We start from the raw sequence: 25,440 nt of genomic DNA, 5'->3' as shown, positions 1-25,440 counted from the left end.
AAAAACCAGACCAGAAAGACCCCCGTGAAGCAACCCACCGTCGACGAGAACGCAACTTCAAGAAAGGGTTCAGTCTTCTTCATCGTGATTTGGCCGTGCTCAATGAAGAAGAAGGGTTTGAAATCCAATCGAGAGACGAAAGGTTAAAGAAATTGGGGATTTAGGGTTCTTCGAAACCCTTGAGAATCAGATTTGGGGATTATCTTGATTAGGGCTGCCAACGTTTGGTGACTTCAAATTCGAAATAGACAACCTAAAAAATACGTTGTTTTTTGGTTGATTCTAAACAAAGCATTCATTCATCTACGATCTACGATCATAGAACTAATGCAGTCTCTCAAGTCACACCATGCTGTTTCATCTTCTCTTTTCAATCAATTCTCTTATCAGTCTATGACATTCTTCCTCTCTTTCTCAACCAAAAGTCGTTGCCTACACTTCAACGAAACCACTTCAATAATTGATTACCTGAATTCCGACTTGCAGTTCTCCAGAACCCAATCCCTTTATGTCTCCAAACGTGTTTCAGGGTGCAGATTCCCTCAAAACCCCTTATCAGTGCTCACTTTCTTCAAACAAATAGGCTTTTCCCAAAGCCAGATTCTCTCCCTGATTCGTCAAAGACCCCAGATACTGTTTACAAACGTTGAGAAAATCTTGAGACCCAAAATTCAGCTCTTTCAGATGTCTGGATTCCAGGGTTACGAGTTATGCAGCTTCATTTCAAAGAATCCCTCCATTTTGACTCATAGCTTGAAGAAAACATTGGTCCCCTCAGTTGAAGCTATTAGGAAAATTGTCTACGACCAGAAAGATTTTATTCTTGTTTTGCACAGATGTGGCTGGATACTCCCAAAGTACAAAAGAATTATGGAGAATGTCGTCTTCTTGGAGAGTTGTGGCATTCTTGGGACTCATCTTTCATTGCTACTCAAACTTCATCCAAGGCTTTTCGTTGCACAGCGGTCTACTATTGAAAACAATGTTTCTCGAGCTGTAGACTTGGGTTTCCGTGAAAATTCAAGAATGCTTGTCCATGCAATTCATACATTAAGTTGTTTGAGCGATCAAACATTTGAGAGAAAGTTGAAACTAATTAATTGTTTTGGTTTTTCGAAGGATGAGGGCCTGCAAATGTTCAAGAGAACCCCGACTTTGTTTAGAACATCAGAGAAGAAGTTGAAAGTTGGAATGAAATTCTTCTTGCATACAGTTATGCTGCCCAAGTCAGTCCTTATTCACCAGCCTAAGATTTTAATGTACAGCATGGAGGATCGCGTGCTTCCTCGATATAAAGTCTTCCAACTGTTGAAATCAAAAAATCTCTGCAAGAAAGTCCCCAGTTATATTCATGTGCTGTGCTTGTCTGAGGAGATGTTCTTGGACAAGTATATATCACAGTTCAGAGAAAATGCAGAGGAGTTATTAGTAGCATACAAGGGTCATTATCTGGAGGCATAACCATACCTTCAATTCTGTTTTTTCACTCTTCCACAGGGTTCTAATACTGAAATTATTTAGATAGTGTTGTGCATAACCATGGAATGTCTCATTGTAGTAATGAAGATGGCTCGTTTATTGTATCTGTTTATTGATTATGCATCTTTCTTTCCCATGGTAATTTGGTGGTCATAAGAACCTTGGAAGATCCACACGAAAATAAGCAGTCCACTTTGACTGCTCCTTTAAAGAGGTATGCAGGGTATACTTTTCTTGATCTTGTTGACTTGTTCCCCAACTGGGATATGCTCCAACGTTGAATTGTAAAATTAGCCTGTATTCATCTTCCAGCACCCTTGTTTAGCTTTTAAATCGCTGAGCATTAATTAGACTGTTTCTATGTTGTGAATTATGTAAGTTAATTTGATTAGTCAAATTTGTATGTGCCTAAGTAGGATTGATATCGAGTTTCCTTTTACTCCCTTCCACCTTCTACTATTAAGAGAGAAAAAATCAAGAAGAACGTGGGTTGCATTAGTAAATCTTAGGTGGTACTTGAAAGTTGAAACCATTGAGACATTATTATGCTGCTTTATTGTCAACGTTTAAGACTGCTTTTTTTTAATGGCTTTTCAATGAGGGACTAAAGGTATGCATCACTGCTTTCACTTGTTTATCACTGGAATATATTTGGTAGTATTTGAACTAAGCTAAAAAATGCCAAAATATAATCCCTTCAACTGCAGCTGCAACAAATCTTCTTACAATCTCTTTCCCTTACAAGATGGACCATTCTTTGCTGTGACAGTTTCATCTTGTCACCTTGCTGTGGCCCTCCAGCCCCGTCTTATGATTTCCTGACTCAACAGCTGAACCTGAAAACAATCAAAGAAGAGTTCATATTTTGTATATTATTTCTGATGCATTATCTTTGAAGGTCCGTCTCATGATATTTTGTATCACTCTTCTGCAGGGTTGTTATATTATAATAGATAAATATTACAATAGACAACATATGTGTATAAGGACACACATTAAAAGAAATAATTATGTATTTATTTTAAAAATCAAATAATTTTAAAAATAATCTTGAGAAATACATACCGTGGGTTAAATCGATTCAATATAGAATTCGAGCATTTTAGAGATTTGTATGAAGATTTTAAATTTTAAAAACTAATAATACTATTTACGAACTAAAATAATAATTTATTAGATATTAAAGGTTAAAGTTGAAATATATTTTTATTTTTACGGTAAATCAGTTTAATAATAAATCAAATGAATAAAATAATTATTCAGAGAAGTAATACTTTAAACATAATATATTCTTTAATAATTTATTAAATGACCAACTAATTATAAATTCTAAAATTATAAATTTAATATAATAATAAAACAAAAAAAATATTACTTCTCTAAATATAGGGAGCCCATTAACTATAATACAGTAACATTCGCAAGAAATTTTTTTTCTTCTAGTCTCTAAAATACGCCATTTCAAAGTATAGTTTATTGTTAACTCTACTTGGTTACATAGTGAACTAATTTTCAAGTCTTTTATTAATGGTGGTAAATTCAAAACCCCATTACCATTATGAAAAAGCAGATAAGTTCTTGCATGTGATTGTTAGGTGTAATAAAGTAGTTTCGAACCTTAGTGTAGTCAAAGTTCTCTCTAATAACAACCGTCCCACCTTAAAAAAACACTTACGGGAATCATAAAAGCTGGTCCAGTATTTTGAATTTGAGTCAAAATAACTGGTTCTAGAAGTGTCAAGTTTGGTACATAATGGTTTGTTTTCTAAAAGATGGTGGTAGTGACATAAATCAGCGGTGGAACCGGGAAGAGTAAATGGTATAAGAAAGAAGAAATCTTTGGCGTGAGTTGAAAATTAGAACTTTGTTTCTTTCGAGCTGCATGACTTGGACTCGCTTTCCCCCCCTCTCTTTCTGTCTTTTGTAAAAGAACATGACAACGTTAAACTATCTATTAACTGAGATAAATGTGGAAGCAATACTCAACCAACAACGTTAGATTGCGATAAATTTAACTACGGTTGATACACTACACCATGAACATGCAAAAATAAAATTCCAGAAACATATTCGTTTTAATGTTTGGTATGGTAGGAGCCACTTACATTCTGGCTCTCTGATCGTAATTTAAAATTCAACAAGTGCGATGAGTTGTTTAATTTCCACATAAAGACACACGAATAATAATTACCCATAACCACATAAGCATCTTATATATATGGGAATGACGTGATTCTTGCAAGCTGCAACTGAAACTTTTGTTTATTTCGCCAATTCTGAAGAAGGGTCCTCTTGGAATCTGATACCATCTAGCTGCTCCATGGAAAACTCTCATGTTTGTGAGGGTGGGAGAGGAAGATACTGATTTTTGATGAAAGAGATAAATGTTTATGTTTATTTTTTTTGCTTTTTATTATGATAATAACAGATAATTAAAACAGCAGTATACAATACTAACCATAGAATTATCAAGTACTTAAAGAAAATCTCTTCCTTTTATTTGATTTCCTTGAGAAGATTAGGACTAAGCCGTCAACTTTGGCCATGGTTCAATGTTACTGTATATACATCAGTACTTGGTTATTTTGGAGTTTGACACCATTATATTCTGTGGAAAATTAGAAAAAGCTCTTCTTAATCGCTGTTCAGAATCTTAACTGGATAGCTCCTACGAAAAATAATTAGTCCTCATACACATACCTATTCAAAACATGTCACTATTTCTTTCTTATTTTAGTTCATAATCTTCCATTTACACCCTCATAACACACTATAAAACAAGTTACACCAACTCAACTTATAATCATTTGAGCTTAACCAAGTTTGTCGAGAAACCATATACCTTACATCGAACACTTTTCAAACCAACCTGCATCATGGAACAAGAACTCATCATGTTCAAAGGTTCATGGAAAGGCAATAAGAGTTGCTTCAAGTGAAGCTGGATATGATCCAAGGATGAGGTGGCGTGCTGCTAATCCAGCAGTAGAGACCACACGCGCTTGGAAGGGACAACATGGTCGTGCGGCGAACTCAGATAACACCTCACTTGATAACGATGAAACTTTCAACAGTTTCATTCGACGTGCCAAGGGTAAACTTAGAACCGTGTCCCACATCGGTCGGGAGCAAAGCAACGTTACACCTGTACCACTACGAGATGATGACGAGGCTAATGCTAGGGATAACCTAAACGACTAGTTTTCGAATTTTATCAAGAGTTCGAAGAAGAAGTTGAGAAGTACATCAAGCATGAGGAAGCATGGTTCCTTCAACAGACGGTGACCATTGATAAACCAGGGAACCTCAAAGAGAGTGATTTGACATGTGGGTCCATCCAATATTCTGTTATATATACTGCATGAAAATAAGATCCTAAGCCATGCAAGCATTATTATACTTTACATTTTTTTCTATTTCAAGCACAGTAAATGTGAAATGTTTATTTGGGGGGAATAATTTCGACTGGTTTATTGTTTGTTTGTAAGAAATTAATATACATTGATGTTTTGTCTTTAATGAAAGGTTTCTGATTAATCTGTAGTGTTTTTATTGAAAGAATAATTAATATCATTTTATTAACAGGAAGGATCAGAGGGCAGCTATATATAGGAAATGACTCAATGAACATACATACCTGCATTAGACCCAACACCTCTACTTCTTCACCGACTTTAATGACGCCTTGTTCAACACGGCCAGTGGCAACTGTTCCACATCCCTTCATCACAAATGAAAAATATAAAGCAGCTGAAATGATGGAAACCATTGCCCCCATATTTATTTATGTCCATACAATCCAATATATGTAATGAAACAAATGCAGATTTTGAGAGAACTAAGTGTTGAAAATAGAAATTTTGATATTCTCTTTAAGGGAAAAAAAAACAATTATATGAGACAACAGTTTTTAAAGCACTATGTTAAGATTTAAATTACCACTGCGTCATATCATTACAAAGAGCAAGGCCGTAACAAATGCTACCTCCTTTCCTTTTTTATTCTTCAAAAACCCTAGACCGAATTAAGAATTTGAAATTTAAGATTTTGAAATTTTATCCTTCACCTAACTAGAGATTTAGAAGAACAAGAAAGAATTTGTTAAAGTGACCACAGTTACAAAGATGACCGGTATTATAAACATCTATTCCACATATGCTCCAGTGTTCATAATCCCATCTACTTATGATGTTAAGCACATCAATAATTGCTGTAGTTTGAGTGAACTGAAAGAGCATATAAGGAATTTAAAGCAATTTTAACGTAAACAGAATAGTAATAAATAGTACTTCTTAAACAGTGTCGTTACCTAAACGGTGTTTATACTGGAGCAGATAGAAAGTGATAGAACATGATAAAAACACAAGACTTACATTACAAATTGTAACAATTTTATAACTGAGGCCATCTTTACTTCAATGAATCTGCTTTCTTCAAAAATTAACCCAAAAAATAAAGTTCAGGTCCTTTTACCTGAATTGAGAACACATCTTCAATTGGCATTAGGAAGGGCTTGTCAAGTTGGCGAACAGGGTCAGGAATGTATGCATCTACAACATCCATTAATTTTAGAATGGCCTGTCTTCCAATCTCGTCATTTGTACCCTGTAAAGCAGACAACGCTGAACCTCTAATGATCGGGATTTCATCCCCAGGGAACTTGTAGAAGCTCACTAGCTCTGCAAAAAACATTATCATAAAAACACATTTTAGCAAACACAAAGATTACAGAAACTTAAGCAGGTTTATTCATTTTCTGAGCATGGACAAGAGAAGAGAAGCCTTAGAGAAACACCCTACCACGTAACTCCATTTCTACAAGCTCTAACAACTCTGGATCATCAACAGCATCAACTTTATTTAGAAAGCAAACAAGAGATGGCACACCAACCTGCATAATACATTTAAAGATAAAATATGTCAATCTAGAAGTAAGGAGAAAGGTGTAGACGTTCTAGGTATATATATACAAACCACATCAGTAGAATACCTACATGGCGAGCAAGAAGAATGTGCTCCTTGGTTTGAGGCATTGGTCCATCAGGTGCAGATACAACAAGTATACCACCATCCATCTGGGCAGCTCCCGTAATCATATTCTGAAAAAAAAAACAGACAATTATAAAGCATACAGTGAACAAGAATTAATTTGTTATTTAAACTAAATAAAACCATTAGATAAACCATCTAGTAAGTACATCAAGGCAAGCTGGAATGCTAAACCCACCAGCATTCATGGAAAATAGGAATCTGACAAATGCAGTTGTTGCCAATATACAGTGTAATCAATACCTATAAAATATATTTTGTTACAAACTAATCTACTTCCAAATTCCTAGCATAAATTTTCCATCTCATTTTAAAAAGAAGGTCAGGCTACACAAGCACCAAAATATGCTAAATTCCACAATTAACTATTATACAAGGTAAAATTGCTTAAATTTGTTCGCCACAACTTAGCCACCCAGCTTCCTTTAGGCAATTGATAACTCCAATAAAAAAAAAACATTCTTAGAGAAACTAAACCAAATTCGAAAGCTTACTTTAACATAATCCGCGTGTCCAGGGCAGTCCATATGCGCATAATGTCGTTTTGCAGTCTCATACTCCACATGAGCCTGAAAACCGAAATATAGAGCAAGCATACATATCAACAGAAAACAACACAATCGATTGCAAGACCAAAATAGTGCGATTCCATACCGTTGCAATGGTGATTCCTCTCTTCTTCTCTTCAGGAGCCTTGTCAATTTCATCAAAGGCCACAGCCTTAGCCTTCCCTTCATCCGCAAGCACCTGATCAAACCTAATTGAGTAATAAACACCAAAACATCCACCTCAACACACATTTAAACAAAGAGTGAATCAAGACCTTGGTGATTGCCGCAGTTAGCGTGGTCTTCCTATGATCCACGTGTCCAATAGTTTCGACATTAACGTGAGGCTTCCTGCAAAGTCAAACAATAAGATGAACAAAACAAGTAAAAGACATACTAATAATGATTATTGTTACTTGTATATTTTAAATTTTGCGACGAAAAAGAGAAAGCGAGAGTGTTACGTTCTGGTGAAAGTTGCCATGGATCTCCACCATGGATTGGAATTGAAAGAATAGAAGGAGGTGGAGGTGGAGTCACTGGGAGTAGAGAGAGGAGAACGAGATACGGAAGAGTGGATTTGAGAGGCTAAGGGGAAGAGGCGGCGAGAAGTGGAAGAGGAGTGTCTGAGAAGAAGAGTGGCCATTGAAGAAGTGATGAGGAGAATGAAAAGCCCTAACTATGGAGTGCAGAGGTGAGGGTTTTAGGAGAAGGAAGACAAAAGCGAAGAGCAGTGTGTGCGAAGAGCGAGGGTTTTAGAATGGGCGCCCGACACCGACCCGTCATATTCGTGCGGCCCAATTCGAGCACTCTCATAATGTTTCGGAGCACATACATACTTCTTTTTTTCTGTTACAAATGTTTTTTTCTTCTTGCTCCGACAGAAAATATTTGAAGTGATTTTTATCTTATTGACTTAATTTAAAGTTTTAGATAAATGAATTAATTCGTGTCTGGTTTAACTTATTTAGTTAAATGGTATCTTTTGGTAAATTTTAGGTATATTTTATGAGAAATAATTCTGTTCGAGGTAGAAAAAATTATATATTAGGACATGGTTATTCTGGTTCAAAAACTGACCATTTTTCTCTTTATTTTATTTTTTTTATGAAAATGCATTAACTTGTGATAAGTATAAATAAAATGAATAAATAAATTAAAAGATAATTTATGTAATATAGGTTTTACTTGTTTGTTTAGCATAGATGCTTTATATTCAACTTTTTTCATTTTGAGTCAACTCTAATTTTCTTTTCTTATTTTTTAAACGAATGTATAGATAGGAGTTTTATACTTTTAGTCGGTATTTCCTCTTTTGAATTTTTAAACGAATGTATATAATTGTTTCTTTGCTTAAAATCATTTGCTTTTGTCGATGAAATCATATAAAATAGTTACGTATTGTTGCTCTTTTGTAAGCAATAAAATATTTTCGATTTTAATGTTGTGATACTTTTCAATTAAATTTGTTTTTTAAGAAACTTTTAAAGGACAATGTTCTTTTTGCATCTTTTACTCCTTATCAATCTTTATTAGTATACTTTGACTTCAATTGAAGGGAGCCTAATGGTTGATTGGATGATTCAATTTCTATTTTAAACTCTCCATTGGTTGATGGAAATATCATGGTGAAAGAAAAAAGAAAAATTTAATGATGGGAAGTTGCTTGATGATGGACAATCTCTATCTTGTACTTCTAAGATTTAGTTTTAGACATGTTCCTACAAAACTTAAGTGCTCATATTTTTGCACTATTATTTTGGTAGACTTCAAGATTTAATAATTTATAATATTTTTGTTGATGTTAATTTTTATTGTATATTTTCTTATCATACATATTAATATGTATGATACAAAAAATATGTAATAAATATCAATATCAACAAAAATATTATAAGTTATTAAATTACAAATTAAAACTTGATATAATGTATCAACTTATATTGAACTATGGATTATTTATAATATTATATATTAGAAAAAATGGTTAAAATTGAATTCGGATATATATATATATATATATATATATATATATTAATAAATAAGTAAATAAAGGTTAAAGCTTCTAACTAGAACCTTGATCATGCAAAAAATTGTGTTAGGTGTACAAAAATATTTAATATTTATTTTATATAACTTAAATCTATATTTACCTGTATTTTTCTATTATATTTTCTTTTTTCCTTTAAATTTACAAAATTATTATCTCGTTTTAATATGATTTTTATTTTATATGATGGTGAAAATAACTATTCTTGTTTTTGTTTTTTGTGTATAGCTTTTTGTTCTCGATTCATTTGAACATATACTTTGCTGGTTGGATTTGTTATTTTGAGCCAATTCCTTCGAGAAATTGACTTTCATACGAATCTTTGAAAACATGAAACAAATTAAAAGTAGAAAACAATTTATAAAATGTAATAGTTTTGCTTCGTATTGTCAATCATTTAAATTTAGCACGACAGTGAATTGAAATTAATATTATCATTTTTAAAAACACTTTATGAACAATATTGATATAGTACAATTCGGTTAAAATAGTATAGTCCAAATTAAAATTAATATAGTTTGATTCAAAAGTGTAATTAGAAAAAATGTTTGGTTCATAACAGTTGGTTCATATCGTTGTTCGGTTCACTAAATTCAGTTTAGTTTGTTAGAATAAAAGACAATTCAATTCAATTTGTTTGAATAAAATTAACGAAAATTTGTATGAATTAAATATAAAATATGTGACAATAATACTGACTTTGTATGTGGTAATGACACTTGCTTGACATATGACACTGCCATGTGTCATAATGTTGACTTGGATGTGAACAATTTTTTAAAATTTTTTAAAAAATTTAAAAAATAAAAAAAAAAATCACGAAATGACACATGATTGTCGTTGTTCACTTTTGGTTAACAATTTAAATGTCGTCACAAAAAATAATCAAATTGATCATAATTTATACAAATTAATATTTTTTTAACCTAAAAAAATAAAATGATATTTTAACACATAAAAAAAGTCACATCAGATTATAAGAGAAAATTGTCAAAATATCATTGTCCTTCATAAAAATATGACCAAATCGAAGAAAGAGAAACGAAACTTGGGACAAATGATGTCTTTAAGAATAAAAAAAATAATATTCTTTTCCCCCGACCTCTTCACCTTTTATCTACAACTTCCCTCTTTTCTTCAGAATTTGCTCATTCCTCGTGCTCGTTGGAAGGTGTTGCGCTTTCCTATCACACAAAGGTGTTGTCTTCTTCCGGTGAAGTGTGGGCTGGCTTACGTTTGTGTGATGTCCTAAATTACCCATATCCTCGATTAATCCGGTTGGGCTGAATCCAGCCAAACCCGAATGTTGCTTAGCTCTAGGTGCAGAGCTGAACTTAGGGTTTTGTTGTTTGTTCCTTGGTCTTCTATCAATCCAACACATTTGATCCTTGCATAAACTTGGAAAGCTTAATAATTTAGGAGACAAACATGCTAGTTTATGAAAGCATAAATACAATGTAGGCATACACAAACTTAAACATAAAACATAAACCACAAAAGTGACTAACTCCTAATAAAGCAAATATTATTAAAAAAGTAAAACACCCATGTCACATCATAAAAATAAATAATTATAAATATATTTAAATAATGGTTTAACACATCTCAAGACATCTAATGCATCATCAATATTCTTTGGACAACAATATAAATAATATTAACTACTAAGAATATTTTGTTGTAACGACTAAACATTGATAATGAAGTATGTCAAACAACAAACCCATCTTATTCATCTTTGGATTGATTTATCATCAACCAAAACAAAACCTTCTAATTATCACATTTTACCATCACATGTATGTAATCTGGCCAAATATTAATTTTCTTTTGGAACAACCAATATTCGCATGATATACATAAACACTGATGTTTAACATTTTTCACTAACTATGATCATTAACTGCAAAAAGTATTAAACTTGAATATTTTGTTAACTTCTTGATTTAATTTACTCACAAAAAATATTAAACTACCAAAACATTGAATATTTTATTTATACTGAAACTAAATATTTATAGGTATTTATTTTAATACAAAAATTTTATCAGGTTTTTATCTTCTCCCACGCGCATGAACTAACCCCTAAACGGAATCTCTGTCGGCACACTTCAGAGAAAACCACAGCCATTGATGGCTAAAAAAAGGGCCTGGAAAATCAAATTGCCGCTTGCGAAGCCGCCGTCCCGAACCAGATTGCCGCCGTCGCGAGCCACCTACGCGAACACAACCAGATCGGTGTTGCGAGACACCTCCGCTGCGACGAAACCAGAGCCAGCAGATGTCTCGCGAAACCAGGCTGCCACGATGAACCACCACACGATGACGAAGCCACGCGTTGCAGAACCACTGCAAATCAGATCGACGACGAGGGCACTTTCTGACGCGAAATCCCCATCACTGCGGCGCCGGCCACCACGCAGCCACCTGCGACGAAAAAAGCTGCCCGGAGAAGACACGAACACACCTACATTGTGAGAATCCTCCACCTCCGTTCCAAGCAGAACCGCGGGCCACCGTGACAGAAATCGATGTCGATTGCGCCAATGCGACAGCCACCACGGTACCTGCAAAAAACCAGACCAGATAGACCCCCGCGAAGCAACCCACCGTCGACGAGAACGCAACTTCAAGAAAGGGTTCAGTCTTCTTCATCGTGATTTGGCCGTGCTCAATGAAGAAGAAGGGTTTGAAATCCAAGCGAGAGACGAAAGGTTAAAGAAATTGGGGATTTAGGGTTCTTCGAAACCCTTGAGAATCAGATTTGGGGATTATCTTGATTAGGGCTGCCAACGTTTGGTTACTTCAAATTCGAAATAGACAACCTAAAAAATACGTTGTTTTTTGGTTGATTCTAAACAAAGCATTCATTCATCTACGATCACAGAACTAATGCAGTCTCTCAAGTCACACCATGCTGTTTCATCTTCTCTTTTCAATCAATTCTCTTATCAGTCTATAACATTCTTCCTATCTTTCTCAACCAAAAGCCGTTGCCTACACTTCAACGAAACCACTTCAATAATTGATTACCTGAATTCCGACTTGCAGTTCTCCAGAACCCAATCCCTTTATGTCTCCAAACGTGTTTCAGGGTGCAGATTCCCTCAAAACCCCTTATTAGTGCTCACTTTCTTGAAACAAATAGGCTTTTCCCAAAGCCAGATTCTCTCCCTGATTCGTCAAAGACCCCAGATATTGTTTACAAACGTTGAGAAAATCTTGAGACCCAAAATTCAGCTCTTTCAGATGTCTGGATTCCAGGGTTACGAGTTATGCAGCTTCATTTCAAAGAATCCCTCCATTTTGACTCATAGCTTGAAGAAAACATTGGTCCCCTCAGTTGAAGCTATTAGGAAAATTGTCTACGACCAGAAAGATTTTATTCTTGTTTTGCACAGATGTGGCTGGATACTCCCAAAGTACAAAAGAATTATGGAGAATGTCGTCTTTTTGGAGAGTTGTGGCATTCTTGGAACTCATCTTTCATTGCTACTCAAACTTCATCCAAGGCTTTTCGTTCCACAGCGGTCTACTATTGAAAACAATGTTTCTCGAGCTGTAAACTTGGGTTTCCGTGAAAATTCAAGAATGCTTGTCCATGCAATTCATACATTAAGTTGTTTGAGCGATAAAACATTTGAGAGAAAGTTGAAACTAATTAATTGTTTTGGTTTTTTGAAGGATGAGGGCCTGCAAATGTTCAAGAGAACCCCGACTTTGTTTAGAACATCAGAGAAGAAGTTGAAAGTTGGAATGAAATTCTTCTTGCATACAGTTATGCTGCCCAAGTCAGTCCTTATTCACCAGCCTAAGATTTTAATGTACAGCATGGAGGATCGCGTGCTTCCTCAATATAAAGTCTTCCAACTGTTGAAATCAAAAAATCTCTGCAAGAAAGTCCCCAGTTATATTCATGTGTTGTGCTTGTCTGAGGAGATGTTCTTGGACAAGTATATATCACAGTTCAGAGAAAATGCAGAGGAGTTATTAGTAGCATACAAGGGTCATTATCTGGAGGCATAACCATACCTTCAATTCTGTTTTTTCACTCTTCCACAGGGTTCTAATACTGAAATTATTTAGATAGTGTTGTGCATAACCATGGAATGTCTCATTGTAGTAATGAAGATGGCTCGTTTATTGTATCTGTTTATTGATTATGCATCTTTCTTTCCCATGGTAATTTGGTGGTCATAAGAACCTTGGAAGATCCACACGAAAATAAGCAATCCACTTTGACTGCTCCTTTAAAGAGGTATGCAGAGTATACTTTTCTTGATCTTGTTGACTTGTTCCCCAACTGGGATATGCTCCAATGTTGAATTGTAAAATTAGCCTGTATTCATCTTCCAGCACCCTTGTTTAGCTTTTAAATCGCTGAGCATTAATTAGACTGTTTCTATGTTGTGAATTATGTAAGTTAATTTGATTAGTCAAATTTGTATGTGCGTAAGTAGGATTGATATCGAGTTTCCTTTTACTCCCTTCCACCTTCTACTATTAAGAGAGAAAAAATCAAGAAGAACGTGGGTTGCATTAGTAAATCTTAGGTGGTACTTGAAAGTTGAAACCATTGAGACATTATTATGCTGCTTTATTGTCAACGTTTAAGACTGCTTTTTTTTAATGGCTTTTCAATGAGGGACTAAAGGTATGCATCACTGCTTTCACTTGTTTATCACTGGAATATATTTGGTAGTATTTGAACTAAGCTAAAAAATGCCAAAATATAATCCCTTCAACTGCAGCTGCAACAAATCTTCTTACAATCTCTTTCCCTTACAAGATGGACCATTCTTTGCTGTGACAGTTTCATCTTTTCACCTTGCAGTGGCCCTCCAGCCCCGTCTTATGATTTCCTGACTCAACAGCTAAACCTGAAAACAATCAAAGAAGAGTTCATATTTTGTATATTAATTCTGATGCATTATCTTTGAAGGTCCGTCTCATGATATTTTGTATCACTCTTCTACAGGGTTGTTATATTATAATAGATAAATATTACAAGAGACAACATATGTGTATAAGGACACACATTAAAAGAAATAATTATCTATTTATTTTAAAAATCAAATAATTTTAAAAATAATCTTTAGAAATACATACCGTGGGTTAAATCGATTCAATATAGAATTCGAGCATTTTAGAGATTTGTATGAAGATTTTAAATTTAAAAAACTAATAATACTATTTAAGAACTAAAATAATAATTTATTAGATATTAAAGGTTAGAGTTGAAATATATTTTTATTTTTACGGTAAATCAGTTTAATAATAAATCAAATGAATAAAATAATTATTCAGAGAAGTAATACTTTAAACATAATATATTCTTTAATAATTTATTAAATGACCAACTAATTATAAATTCTAAAATTATAAATTTAATATAATAATAAAACAAAAAAAAATATTACTTCTCTAAATATAGGGAGCCCATTAACTATAATACAGTAACATTCGCAAGAAATTTTTTTTCTTCTAGTCTCTAAAATACGCCATTTCAAAGTATAGTTTATTGTTAACTCTACTTGGTTACATAGTGAACTAATTTTCAAGTCTTTTATTAATGGTGGTAAATTCAAAACCCCATTACCATTATGAAAAAGCAGATAAGTTCTTGCATGTGATTGTTAGGTGTAATAAAGTAGTTTCGAACCTTAGTGTAGTCAAAGTTCTCTCTAATAACAACCGTCCCACCTTAAAAAAACACTTATGGGAATCATAAAAGCTGGTCCAGTATTTTGAATTTGAGTCAAAATAACTGGTTCTAGAAGTGTCAAGTTTGGTACATAATGGTTTGTTTTCTAAAAGATGGTGGTAGTGACATAAATCAGCGGTGGAACCGGGAAGAGTAAATGGTATAAGAAAGAAGAAATCTTTGGCGTGAGTTGAAAATTAGAACTTTGTTTCTTTCGAGCTGCATGACTTGGACTCGCTTTCCCCCCCTCTCTTTCTGTCTTTTGTGAAAGAACATGACAACGTTAAACTATCTATTAACTGAGATAAATGTGGAAGCAATACTCAACCAGCAACGTTAGATTGAGATAAATTTAACTACGGTTGATACACTACACCATGAACATGCAAAAATAAAATTCCAGAAACATATTCGTTTTAATGTTTGGTATGGTAGGAACCACTTACATTCTGGCTCTCTGATCGTAATTTAAAATTCAACAAGTGCGATGAGTTGTTTAATTTCCACATAAAGACACACGAATAATAATTACCCATAACCACATAAGCATCTTATATATATGGGAATGACGTGATTCTTGCAAGCTGCAACTGAAACTTTTGTTTATTTCGCCAATTCTGAAGAAGGGTCCTCTTGGAATCTGATACCATCTAGCTGCTCCATGGAAAACTCTCATGTTTGTAAGGGTGGGAGAGGAAGATACTGATTTTTGATGAAAGAGATAAATGTTTATGTTTATTTTTTTTGCTTTTTATTATGATAATAACAGATAATTAAAACAGCAGTATACAATACTAACCATAGAATTATCAAGTACTTAAAGAAAATCTCTTCCTTTTATTTGATTTCCTTGAGAAGATTAGGACTAAGCCGTCAACTTTGGCCATGGTTCAATGTTACTGTATATACATCAGTACTTGGTTGTTTTGGAGTTTGACACCATTATATTCCGTGGAAAATTAGAAAAAGCTCTTCTTAATCGCTGTTCAGAATCTTAACTGGATAGCTCCTACGAAAAACAATTAGTCCTCATACACATACCTATTCAAAACATGTCACTATTTCTTTCTTATTTTAGTTCATAATCTTCCATTTACACCCTCATAACACACTATAAAACAAGTTACACCAACTCAACTTATAATCATTTGAGCTTAACCAAGTTTGTCGAGAAACCATATACCTTGCATCGAACACTTTTCAAACCAACCTGCATCATGGAACAGGAACTCATCATGTTCAAAGGTTCATGGAAAGGCAACAAGAGTTGCTTCAAGTGAAGCTGGATATGATCCAAGGATGAGGTGGCGTGCTGCTAATCCAGCAGTAGAGACCACACGCGCTTGGAAGGGACAACATGGTCGTGCGGCGAACTCAGATAACACCTCACTTGATAACGATGAAACTTTCAACAGTTTCATTCGACGTGCCAAGGGTAAACTTAGAACCGTGTCCCACATCGGTCGGGAGCAGAGCAACGTTACACCTGTACCACTACGAGATGATGACGAGGCTAATGCTAGGGATAACCTAAACGACCAGTTTTCGAATTTTATCAAGAGTTCGAAGAAGAAGTTGAGAAGTACATCAAGCATGAGGAAGCATGGTTCCTTCAACAGACGGTGACCATTGATAAACCAGGGAACCTCAAAGAGAGTGATTTGACATGTGGGTCCATCCAATATTCTGTTATATATACTGCATGAAAATAAGATCCTAAGCCATGCAAGCATTATTATACTTTACATTTTTTTCTATTTCAAGCACAGTAAATGTGAAATGTTTATTTGGGGGGAATAATTTCGACTGGTTTATTGTTTGTTTGTAAGAAATTAATATACATTGATGTTTTGTCTTTAATGAAAGGTTTCTGATTAATCTGTAGTGTTTTTATTGAAAGAATAATTAATATCAGTTTATTAACAGGAAGGATCAGAGGGCAGCTATATATAGGAAATGACTCAATGAACATACATACCTGCATTAGACCCAACACCTCTACTTCTTCACCGACTTTAATGACGCCTTGTTCAACACGGCCAGTGGCAACTGTTCCACGTCCCTTCATCACAAATGAAAAATATAAAGCAGCTGAAATGATGGAAACCATTGCCCCCATATTTATTTATGTCCATACAATCCAATATATGTAATGAAACAAATGCAGATTTTGAGAGAACTAAGTGTTGAAAATAGAAATTTTGATATTCTCTTTAAGGAAAAAAAAAACAATTATATGAGACAACAGTTTTTAAAGCACTATGTTAAGATTTAAATTACCACTGCGTCATATCATTACAAAGAGCAAGGCTGTAACAAATGCTACCTCCTTTCCTTTTTTATTCTTCAAAAACCCTAGACCGAATTAAGAATTTGAAATTTAAGATTTTGAAATTTTATCCTTCACCTAACTAGAGATTTAGAAGAACAAGAAAGAATTTGTTAAAGTGACCACAGTTACAAAGATGACCGGTATTATAAACATCTATTCCACATATGCTCCAGTGTTCATAATCCCATCTGCTTATGATGTTAAGCACATCAATAATTGCTGTAGTTTGAGTGAACTGAAGGAGCATATAAGGAATTTAAAGCAATTTTAACGTAAACAGAATAGTAATAAATAGTACTTCTTAAACAGTGTCGTTACCTAAACGGTGTTTAAACTGGAGCAGATGGAAAGTGATAGAACATGATAAAAACACAAGACTTACATTACAAATTGTAACAATTTTATAACTGAGGCCATCTTTACTTCAATGAATCTGCTTTCTTCAAAAATTAACCCAAAAAATAAAGTTCAGGTCCTTTTACCTGAATTGAGAACACATCTTCAATTGGCATTAGGAAGGGCTTGTCAAGTTGGCGAACAGGGTCAGGAATGTATGCATCTACAGCATCCATTAATTTTAGAATGGCCTGTCTTCCAATCTCGTCATTTGTACCCTGTAAAGCAGACAACGCTGAACCTCTAATGATCGGGATTTCATCCCCAGGGAACTTGTAGAAGCTCAGTAGCTCTGCAAAAAACATTATCATAAAAACACATTTTAGCAAACACAAAGATTACAGAAACTTAAGCAGGTTTATTCATTTTCTGAGCATGGACAAGAGAAGAGAAGCCTTAGAGAAACACCCTACCACGTAACTCCATTTCTACAAGCTCTAACAACTCTGGATCATCAACAGCATCAACTTTATTTAGAAAGCAAACAAGAGATGGCACACCAACCTGCATAATACATTTAAAGATAAAATATGTCAATCTAGAAGTAAGGAGAAAGGTGTAGACGTTCTAGGTATATATATACAAACCACATCAGTAGAATACCTACTTGGCGAGCAAGAAGAATGTGCTCCTTGGTTTGAGGCATTGGTCCATCAGGTGCAGATACAACAAGTATACCACCATCCATCTGGGCAGCTCCCGTAATCATATTCTGAAAAAAAAAACAGACAATTATAAATCATACAGTGAACAAAATAGGAATCTAACAAATGCAGCTGTTGCCAATATACAGTGTAATCAATACCTATAAAATATATTTTGTTACAAACTAATCTACTTCCAAATTCCTAGCATAAATTTTCCATCTCATTTTGAAAAGAAGGTCAGGCTACACAAGCACCAAAATATGCTAAATTCCACAATTAACTATTATACAAGGTAAAATTGCTTAAATTTGTTCGCCACAACTTAGCCACCCAGCTTCCATTAGGCAATTGATAACTCCAATAAAAAAAAACATTCTTAGAGAAACTAAACCAAATTCGAAAGCTTACTTTAACATAATCCGTGTGTCCAGGGCAGTCCACATGCGCATAATGTCGTTTTGCAGTCTCATACTCCACATGAGCCTGAAAACCGAAATATAGAGCAAGCATACATATCAACAGAAAACAACACAATCGATTGCAAGACCAAAAGAGTGCGATTCCATATCGTTGCAATGGTGATTCCTCTCTTCTTCTCTTCAATAGCCTTGTCAATTTCATCAAAGGCCACAGCCTTAGCCTTCCCTTCATCCGCAAGCACCTGATCAAACCTAATTGAGTAATAAACACCAAAACATCCACCTCAACACACATTTAAACAAAGAGTGAATCAAGACCTTGGTGATTACCGCAGTTAGCGTGGTCTTCCAATGTCCACGTGTCCAATAGTTCCGACATTAACGTGAGGCTTCCTGCAAAGTCAAACAATAAGATGAACAAAACAAGTAAAAGACATACTAATAACGATTACTGTTACTTGTATATTTTAAATTTTGCGACGAAAAAGAGAAAGCGAGAGTGTTACGTTCTGGTGAAAGTTGCCATGGATCTCCACCATGGATTGGAATTGAAAGAATAGAAGGAGGTGGAGGTGGAGTCACTGGGAGTAGAGAGAGGAGAACGAGATACGGAAGAGTGGATTTGAGAGGCTAAGGGGAAGAGGCGGCGAGAAGTGGAAGAGGAGTGTCTGAGAAGAAGAGTGGCCATTGAAGAAGTGATGAGGAGAATGAAAAGCCCTAACTATGGAGTGGAGAGGTGAGGGTTTTAGGAGAAGGAAGACAAAAGCGAAGAGCAGTGTGTGCGAAGAGCGAGGGTTTTAGAATGGGCGCCCGACACCGACCCGTCATATTCGTGCGGCCCAATTCGAGCACTCTCATAATGTTTCGGAGCACATACATACTTCTTTTTTTTTGTTACAAATGTTTTTTTCTTCTTGCTCCGACAGAAAATATTTGAAGTGATTTTTATCTTATTGACTTAATTTAAAGTTTTAGATAAATGAATTAATTCGTGTCTGGTTTAACTTATTTAGTTAAATGGTATCTTTTGGTAAATTTTAGGTATATTTTATGAGAAATAATTATGTTCGAGGTAGAAAAAATTATATATTAGGACAGGGTTATTCTGGTTCAAAAACTGACCATTTTTCTCTTTATTTTATTTTTTTTATGAAAATGCATTAACTTGTGATAAGTATAAATAAAATGAATAAATAAATTAAAAGATAATTTATGTAATATAGGTTTTACTTGTTTGTTTAGTATAGATGCTTTATATTCAACTTTTTTCATTTTGAGTCAACTCTAATTTTCTTTTCTTATTTTTTAAACGAATGTATAGATAGGAGTTTTATACTTTTAGTCGGTATTTCCTCTTTTGAATTTTTAAACGAATGTATATAATTGTTTCTTTGCTTAAAATCATTTGCTTTTGTCGATGAAATCATATAAAAGAGTTACGTATTGTTGCTCTTTTGTAAGCAATAAAATATTTTCGATTTTAATGTTGTGATACTTTTCAATTAAATTTGTTTTTTAAGAAACTTTTAAAGGACAATGTTCTCTTTGCATCTTTTACTCCTTATCAATCTTTATTAGTATACTTTGACTTCAATTGGAGGGAGCCTAATGGTTGATTGGATGATTCAATTTCTATTTTAAACTCTCCATTGGTTGATGGAAATATCATGGTGAAAGAAAAAAGAAAAATTTAATGATGGGAAGTTGCTTGATGATGGACAATCTCTATCTTGTACTTCTAAGATTTAGTTTTAGACATGTTCCTACAAAACTTAAGTGCTCATATTTTTGCACTATTATTTTGGTAGACTTCAAGATTTAATAATTTATAATATTTTTGTTGATGTTAATTTTTATTGTATATTTTCTTATCATACATATTAATATGTATGATACAAAAAATATGTAATAAATATCAATATCAACAAAAATATTATAAGTTATTAAATTACAAATTAAAACTTGATATAATGTATCAACTTATATTGAACTATGGATTATTTATAATATTATATATTAGAAAAAATGGTTAAAATTGAATTTGGATATATATATATATATATATATATATATATATATATATATTAATAAATAAATAAAGGTTAAAGCTTCTAACTAGAACCATGATCATGCAAAAAATTTTGTTAGGTGTACAAACATATTTAATATTTATTTTATATAACTTAAATCTATATTTACCTGTATTTTTCTATTATATTTTCTTTTTTCCTTTTAATTTACAAAATTATTATCTCGTTTTAATATGATTTTTATTTTATATGATGGTGAAAATAACTATTCTTGTTTTTGTTTTTTGTGTATAGCTTTTTGTTCTCGATTCATTTGAACATATACTTTGCTGGTTGGATTTGTTATTTTGAGCCAATTCCTTCGAGAAATTGACTTTCATACGAATCTTTGAAAACATGAAACAAATTAAAAGTAGAAAACAATTTATAAAATGTAATAGTTTTGCTTCGTATTGTTAATCACTTTGACTATACACTTAAATTTAGCACGATAGTGAATTGAAATTAATATTATCATTTTTAAAAACACTTTACGAACAATATTGATAAAGTACAATTCGGTTAAAATAGTATAGTCCAAATTAAAATTAATATAGTTTGGTTCAAAAGTGTAATTAGAAAAAATGTTTGGTTCATAACAGTTGGTTCATATCGTTGTTCGGTTCACTAAATTCAGTTTAGTTTGTTAGAATAAAAGACAATTCAATTCAATTTGTTTGAATAAAATTAACGAAAATTTGTATGAATTAAATATAAAATATGTGACAATAATACTGACTTTGTATGTGGTAATGACACTTGCTTGACATATGACACTGCCATGTGTCATAATGTTGACTTGGATGTGAACAATTTTTTTAAAATTTTTTAAAAAATTTAAGAAATAAAAAAAATCACGAAATGACACATGATTGTCGTTGTTCACTTTTGGTTAACAATTTAAATGTCGTCACAAAATATAATCAAATTGATCATAATTTATACAAATTAATATTTTTTTAACTTAAAAAAATAAAATGATATTTTAACACATAAAAAAAGTCACATCAGATTATAAGAGAAAATTGTCAAAATATCATTGTCCTTCATAAAAATATGACCAAATCGAAGAAAGAGAAACGAAACTTGGGACAAATGATGTCTTTAAGAATAAAAAAAATAATATTCTCTTCCCCCGACCTCTTCACCTTTTATCTACAACTTCCCTCTTTTCTTCAGAATTTGCTCATTCCTCGTGCTCATTGGAAGGTGTTGCGCTTTCCTATCACACAAAGGTGTTGTCTTCTTCCGGTGAAGTGTGGGCTGGCTTACGTTTGTGTGATGTCCGAAATTACCCAAATCCTCGATTAATCCGGTTGGGCTGAATCCAGCCAAACCCGAATGTTGCTTAGCTCTAGGTGCAGAGCTGAACTTAGGGTTTTGTTGTTTGTTCCTTGGTCTTCTATCAATCCAACACATTTGATCCTTGCATAAACTTGGAAAGCTTAATAATTTAGGAGACAAACATGCTAGTTTATGAAAGCATAAATACAATGTAGGCATACACAAACTTAAACATAAAACATAAACCACAAAAGTGACTAACTCCTAATAAAGCAAATATTATTAAAAAAGTAAAACACCCATGTCACATCATAAAAATAAATAATTATAAATATATTTAAATAATGGTTTAACACATCTCAAGACATCTAATGCATCATCAATATTCTTTGGACAACAATATAAATAATATTAACTACTAAGAATATTTTGTTGTAACGACTAAACATTGATAATGAAGTATGTCAAACAACAAACCCATCTTATTCATCTTTGGATTGATTTATCATCAACCAAAACAAAACCTTCTAATTATCACATTTTACCATCACATGTATGTAATCTGGCCAAATATTAATTTTCTTTTGGAACAACCAATATTCGCATGATATACATAAACACTGATGTTTAACATTTTTCACTAACTATGATCATTAACTGCAAAAAGTATTAAACTTGAATATTTTGTTAACTTCTTGATTTAATTTACTCACAAAAAATATTAAACTACCAAAACATTGAATATTTTATTTATACTGAAACTAAATATTTATAGGTATTTATTTTAATACAAAAATTTTATCAGGTTTTTATCTTCTCCCACGCGCATGAACTAACCCCTAAACAGAATCTCTGCCGGCACACTTTTGAGCAAACCACAGCCATTGACGGCCAAAAAAAGGGCCTGGAAAATCAAATTGCCGCTTGCGAAGCCGCCGTCCCGAACCAGATCGTCGCCCTCGCGAGCCACCTACGCGAACACAACCAGATCGGTGTTGCGAGCCACCTCCGCTGCGACGAAACCAGAGCCAGCAAATGTCTCGCGAAAACAGGCTGCCACGACCAACCACCACACGTTGACGAAGCCACGCGTTGCAGAACCACTGCGAATCAGATCGACGACGAGGGCACTTTCTGACGCGAAATCCCCATCACTACGGCGCCGGCCACCACGCAGCCACCTGCGACGAAAAAAGCTGCCTGGAGAAGACGCGAAACCAGACGCGAACACACCTACATTGCGAGAATCCTCCACCTTCGTTCCAAACAGAACCGCAGGCCACCGTGACAGAAATCGATGTCGATTGCGCCAATGCGACAGCCACCACGGTACCTGCAAAAAACCAGACCAGACAGACCCCCGCGAAGCAACTGATGAGTCATTATTTTCTTCTATTCCACTAGCCTTTGTGCACCCATTAGGCAGTTGATTAGTGCTTAATTGTTCATCATTAGAGTGTTTTTCATCTGTTGGGCTTTATTGGGCCACTGTTCCGAATTTGGACTAATTTCACATTATTTGGCCTAATTTTTGTTTTTAATTATTTTTAGGTATTTGGGTGAAGCAATTTTGGAGCTTGGACATTAATATTTAGTTGAAGAAACTTTCCACATCATTGCCACATCATTTCCATGTCATTTCCACGTCAGCAAAGTCAATGGGTCAACATTTGAGGCCCATAGTGGCATTTTTGTAATTCTGCGGCTTATAATGGCAGTTTTGTAATTCTGAGTGGCATGGGTGATATGACCACGAATTAGGTCTGCATGAGAAGAAGGCAGCCGCTCATTCATCTTCAACCTCTCTTCAAAACCTCCATTTTCGTTCTCCAAGCTTCCATGGACGTCCCCCTTGCGGTTTTTCACGTTTTTGGCTCATTTTTACCGTTTTTATGCATATTTGACAGCACCCATTGAGGGTTTTACGTTTGGAATTCGTTTTCTTGGTTGGGCAGTTCGGTTTGTGGATTTTATTGACTTGGTACAATACCCATTCATGGGGTTTTCGCATTTATATATGATAACACTGTTTTGCATTCCATTTAAGCTTTGAAATCTCAATTTTTGCTCTTAAATTGCGTTTTCAGATTTGAAGGGTTCTTGGTTCTTGGTTCTTGGTTCTGATTTTTGTGATTTCAGTTTTGAAGTGTTTAATTACTCATTTCCATGTCTAGCTAAATTCGTGTATTGACTCTTTGATGAAAAATGCAATGAAGCTTTGAGGTTGTGCTTGTTTTGTGAAATCTGCCATGTTTTTGTTCTGAATTCGTGGAATGCATGTGGTGAATCTGTCAATGCTTAATTTACAGAGTAATTGCATGTGTTTTGTTTAAGATACGTTCATGCTTAATGTATGTAGCTTGGCTGTCACGAATTTAAGGATGTGTGCATTGCTTAATTGCATAATGAAGCTAGATTGTAATTTTCACTTAGTGTATTATTATCTAGTGGATTGAGACAAGGCAGGGTTGGTGTTAATTTGGTGGCCTATGATAAGTGAAATTGCGTTTGAATCAGGGATGTCAATACGGTTTTAGTCACTGTAGCATTTAAATTAATCTATTGATTAGCATTCTGAATCTGTCTGCCAACCCCCCACCCCCCTGTGTTTTATTGTTGTGTTCATCTGGAAAATTGGCTTTGAATGAAAATATTGGTCGTTGGGAGACGACTTGGTTCACTTTCATGTACTGCATTTAATATGTTTTAATTTGGTGGGGTACGGCCTCTATCAAATTTGGCGCCGTTGCCGGGGACCAATCGTTTCGTTCAAAGTAAAATTTTCAGTGTGTTTGTGTTCTGTGTTTTGGTGTGTGTGTAGTTCAAGTGTGGTTGAGTTGGTATATGTTCATTGTGATGTTAATGTTGTGTTAAGTTCAGTGTCTGTTTCCATTCCTGTGTGTTTCAGTTTAGTGTAGTGAATAGTGTCGCGGCGCGCATGAATAGTGTCATTTGTAGTAGTGAATAGTGTTTGAATAGTGTCCGAATCTGGCATTTAACTTCTAGATTTTTGTTTTGGTAGCTACGGAGCTTGTTTTAACTTGAAATTTTTTTCCCCACTTCTAAGACGTTGAACTTGATAGGAAAAATAGCTAGAGCAATTGGTATGGTCTGAGTTAAGAGATTCAAAAAAATTTTGGACTGATTTTAAGTGAAACTTCAAAGGACCATAACTTTTGCTCTGGGTATCAGGTTTTTATCTTCTCCCACGCGCATGAACTAACCCCTAAACGAAATCTCTGCCGGCACACTTTAGAGCAAACCACAGCCATTGACGGCCAAAAAAAGGGCCTGGAAAATCAAATTGCCGCTTGCGAAGCCGCCGTCCCGAACCAGATCGCCGCCGTCGCGAGTCACCTACGCGAACACAACCAGATCGGTGTTGCGAGACACCTGCGCTGCGACGAAACCAGAGCCTGCAGATGTCTCGCGAAACCAGGCTGCCACGACGAACCACCACACG

At 34.3% G+C, this 25,440-nt stretch overlaps 3 protein-coding genes across 3 annotated transcripts; 2 read left to right on the top strand and 1 right to left on the bottom strand.

Moving 5' to 3' along the window:
• Positions 1 to 327: 327 nt before the first annotated feature.
• Positions 328 to 1,461, top strand: LOC146888936 (uncharacterized). The gene has a single exon (XM_085670349.1). It carries the CDS (start codon positions 328 to 330, stop codon positions 1,459 to 1,461), a length of 1,134 nt encoding a protein of 377 aa, XP_085526475.1.
• Positions 1,462 to 4,282: 2,821 nt separating this feature from the next.
• Positions 4,283 to 7,755, bottom strand: LOC114190756 (elongation factor Tu, mitochondrial-like). The gene is made up of 9 exons (XM_085666785.1): positions 7,541 to 7,755; positions 7,352 to 7,427; positions 7,183 to 7,275; positions 7,023 to 7,097; positions 6,474 to 6,578; positions 6,280 to 6,370; positions 5,953 to 6,158; positions 5,117 to 5,200; positions 4,283 to 4,348 (listed from the first exon to the last, which is right to left on the bottom strand). The coding sequence occupies exons 1-9, from the start codon at positions 7,720 to 7,722 to the stop codon at positions 4,283 to 4,285; spliced, it is 978 nt and encodes a 325-aa protein (XP_085522911.1). The 5' UTR covers positions 7,723 to 7,755.
• A 4,263-nt stretch (positions 7,756 to 12,018) lies between these two features.
• On the top strand, positions 12,019 to 13,152 carry LOC146888935 (uncharacterized). The gene has a single exon (XM_085672150.1). The coding sequence runs from the start codon at positions 12,019 to 12,021 to the stop codon at positions 13,150 to 13,152; it is 1,134 nt and encodes a 377-aa protein (XP_085528276.1).
• The last annotated feature ends 12,288 nt before the right edge of the window (positions 13,153 to 25,440 follow it).

The sequence above is a fragment of the Vigna unguiculata genome, chromosome 1, assembly GCF_037176805.1.
Source record: "Vigna unguiculata cultivar grain cowpea cultivar isolate G323 ecotype 2 chromosome 1, ASM3717680v1, whole genome shotgun sequence".
NCBI classification, from domain to species: Eukaryota; Viridiplantae; Streptophyta; class Magnoliopsida; order Fabales; family Fabaceae; genus Vigna; species Vigna unguiculata.
This window is presented reverse-complemented; position numbering and strand designations above follow the sequence as displayed.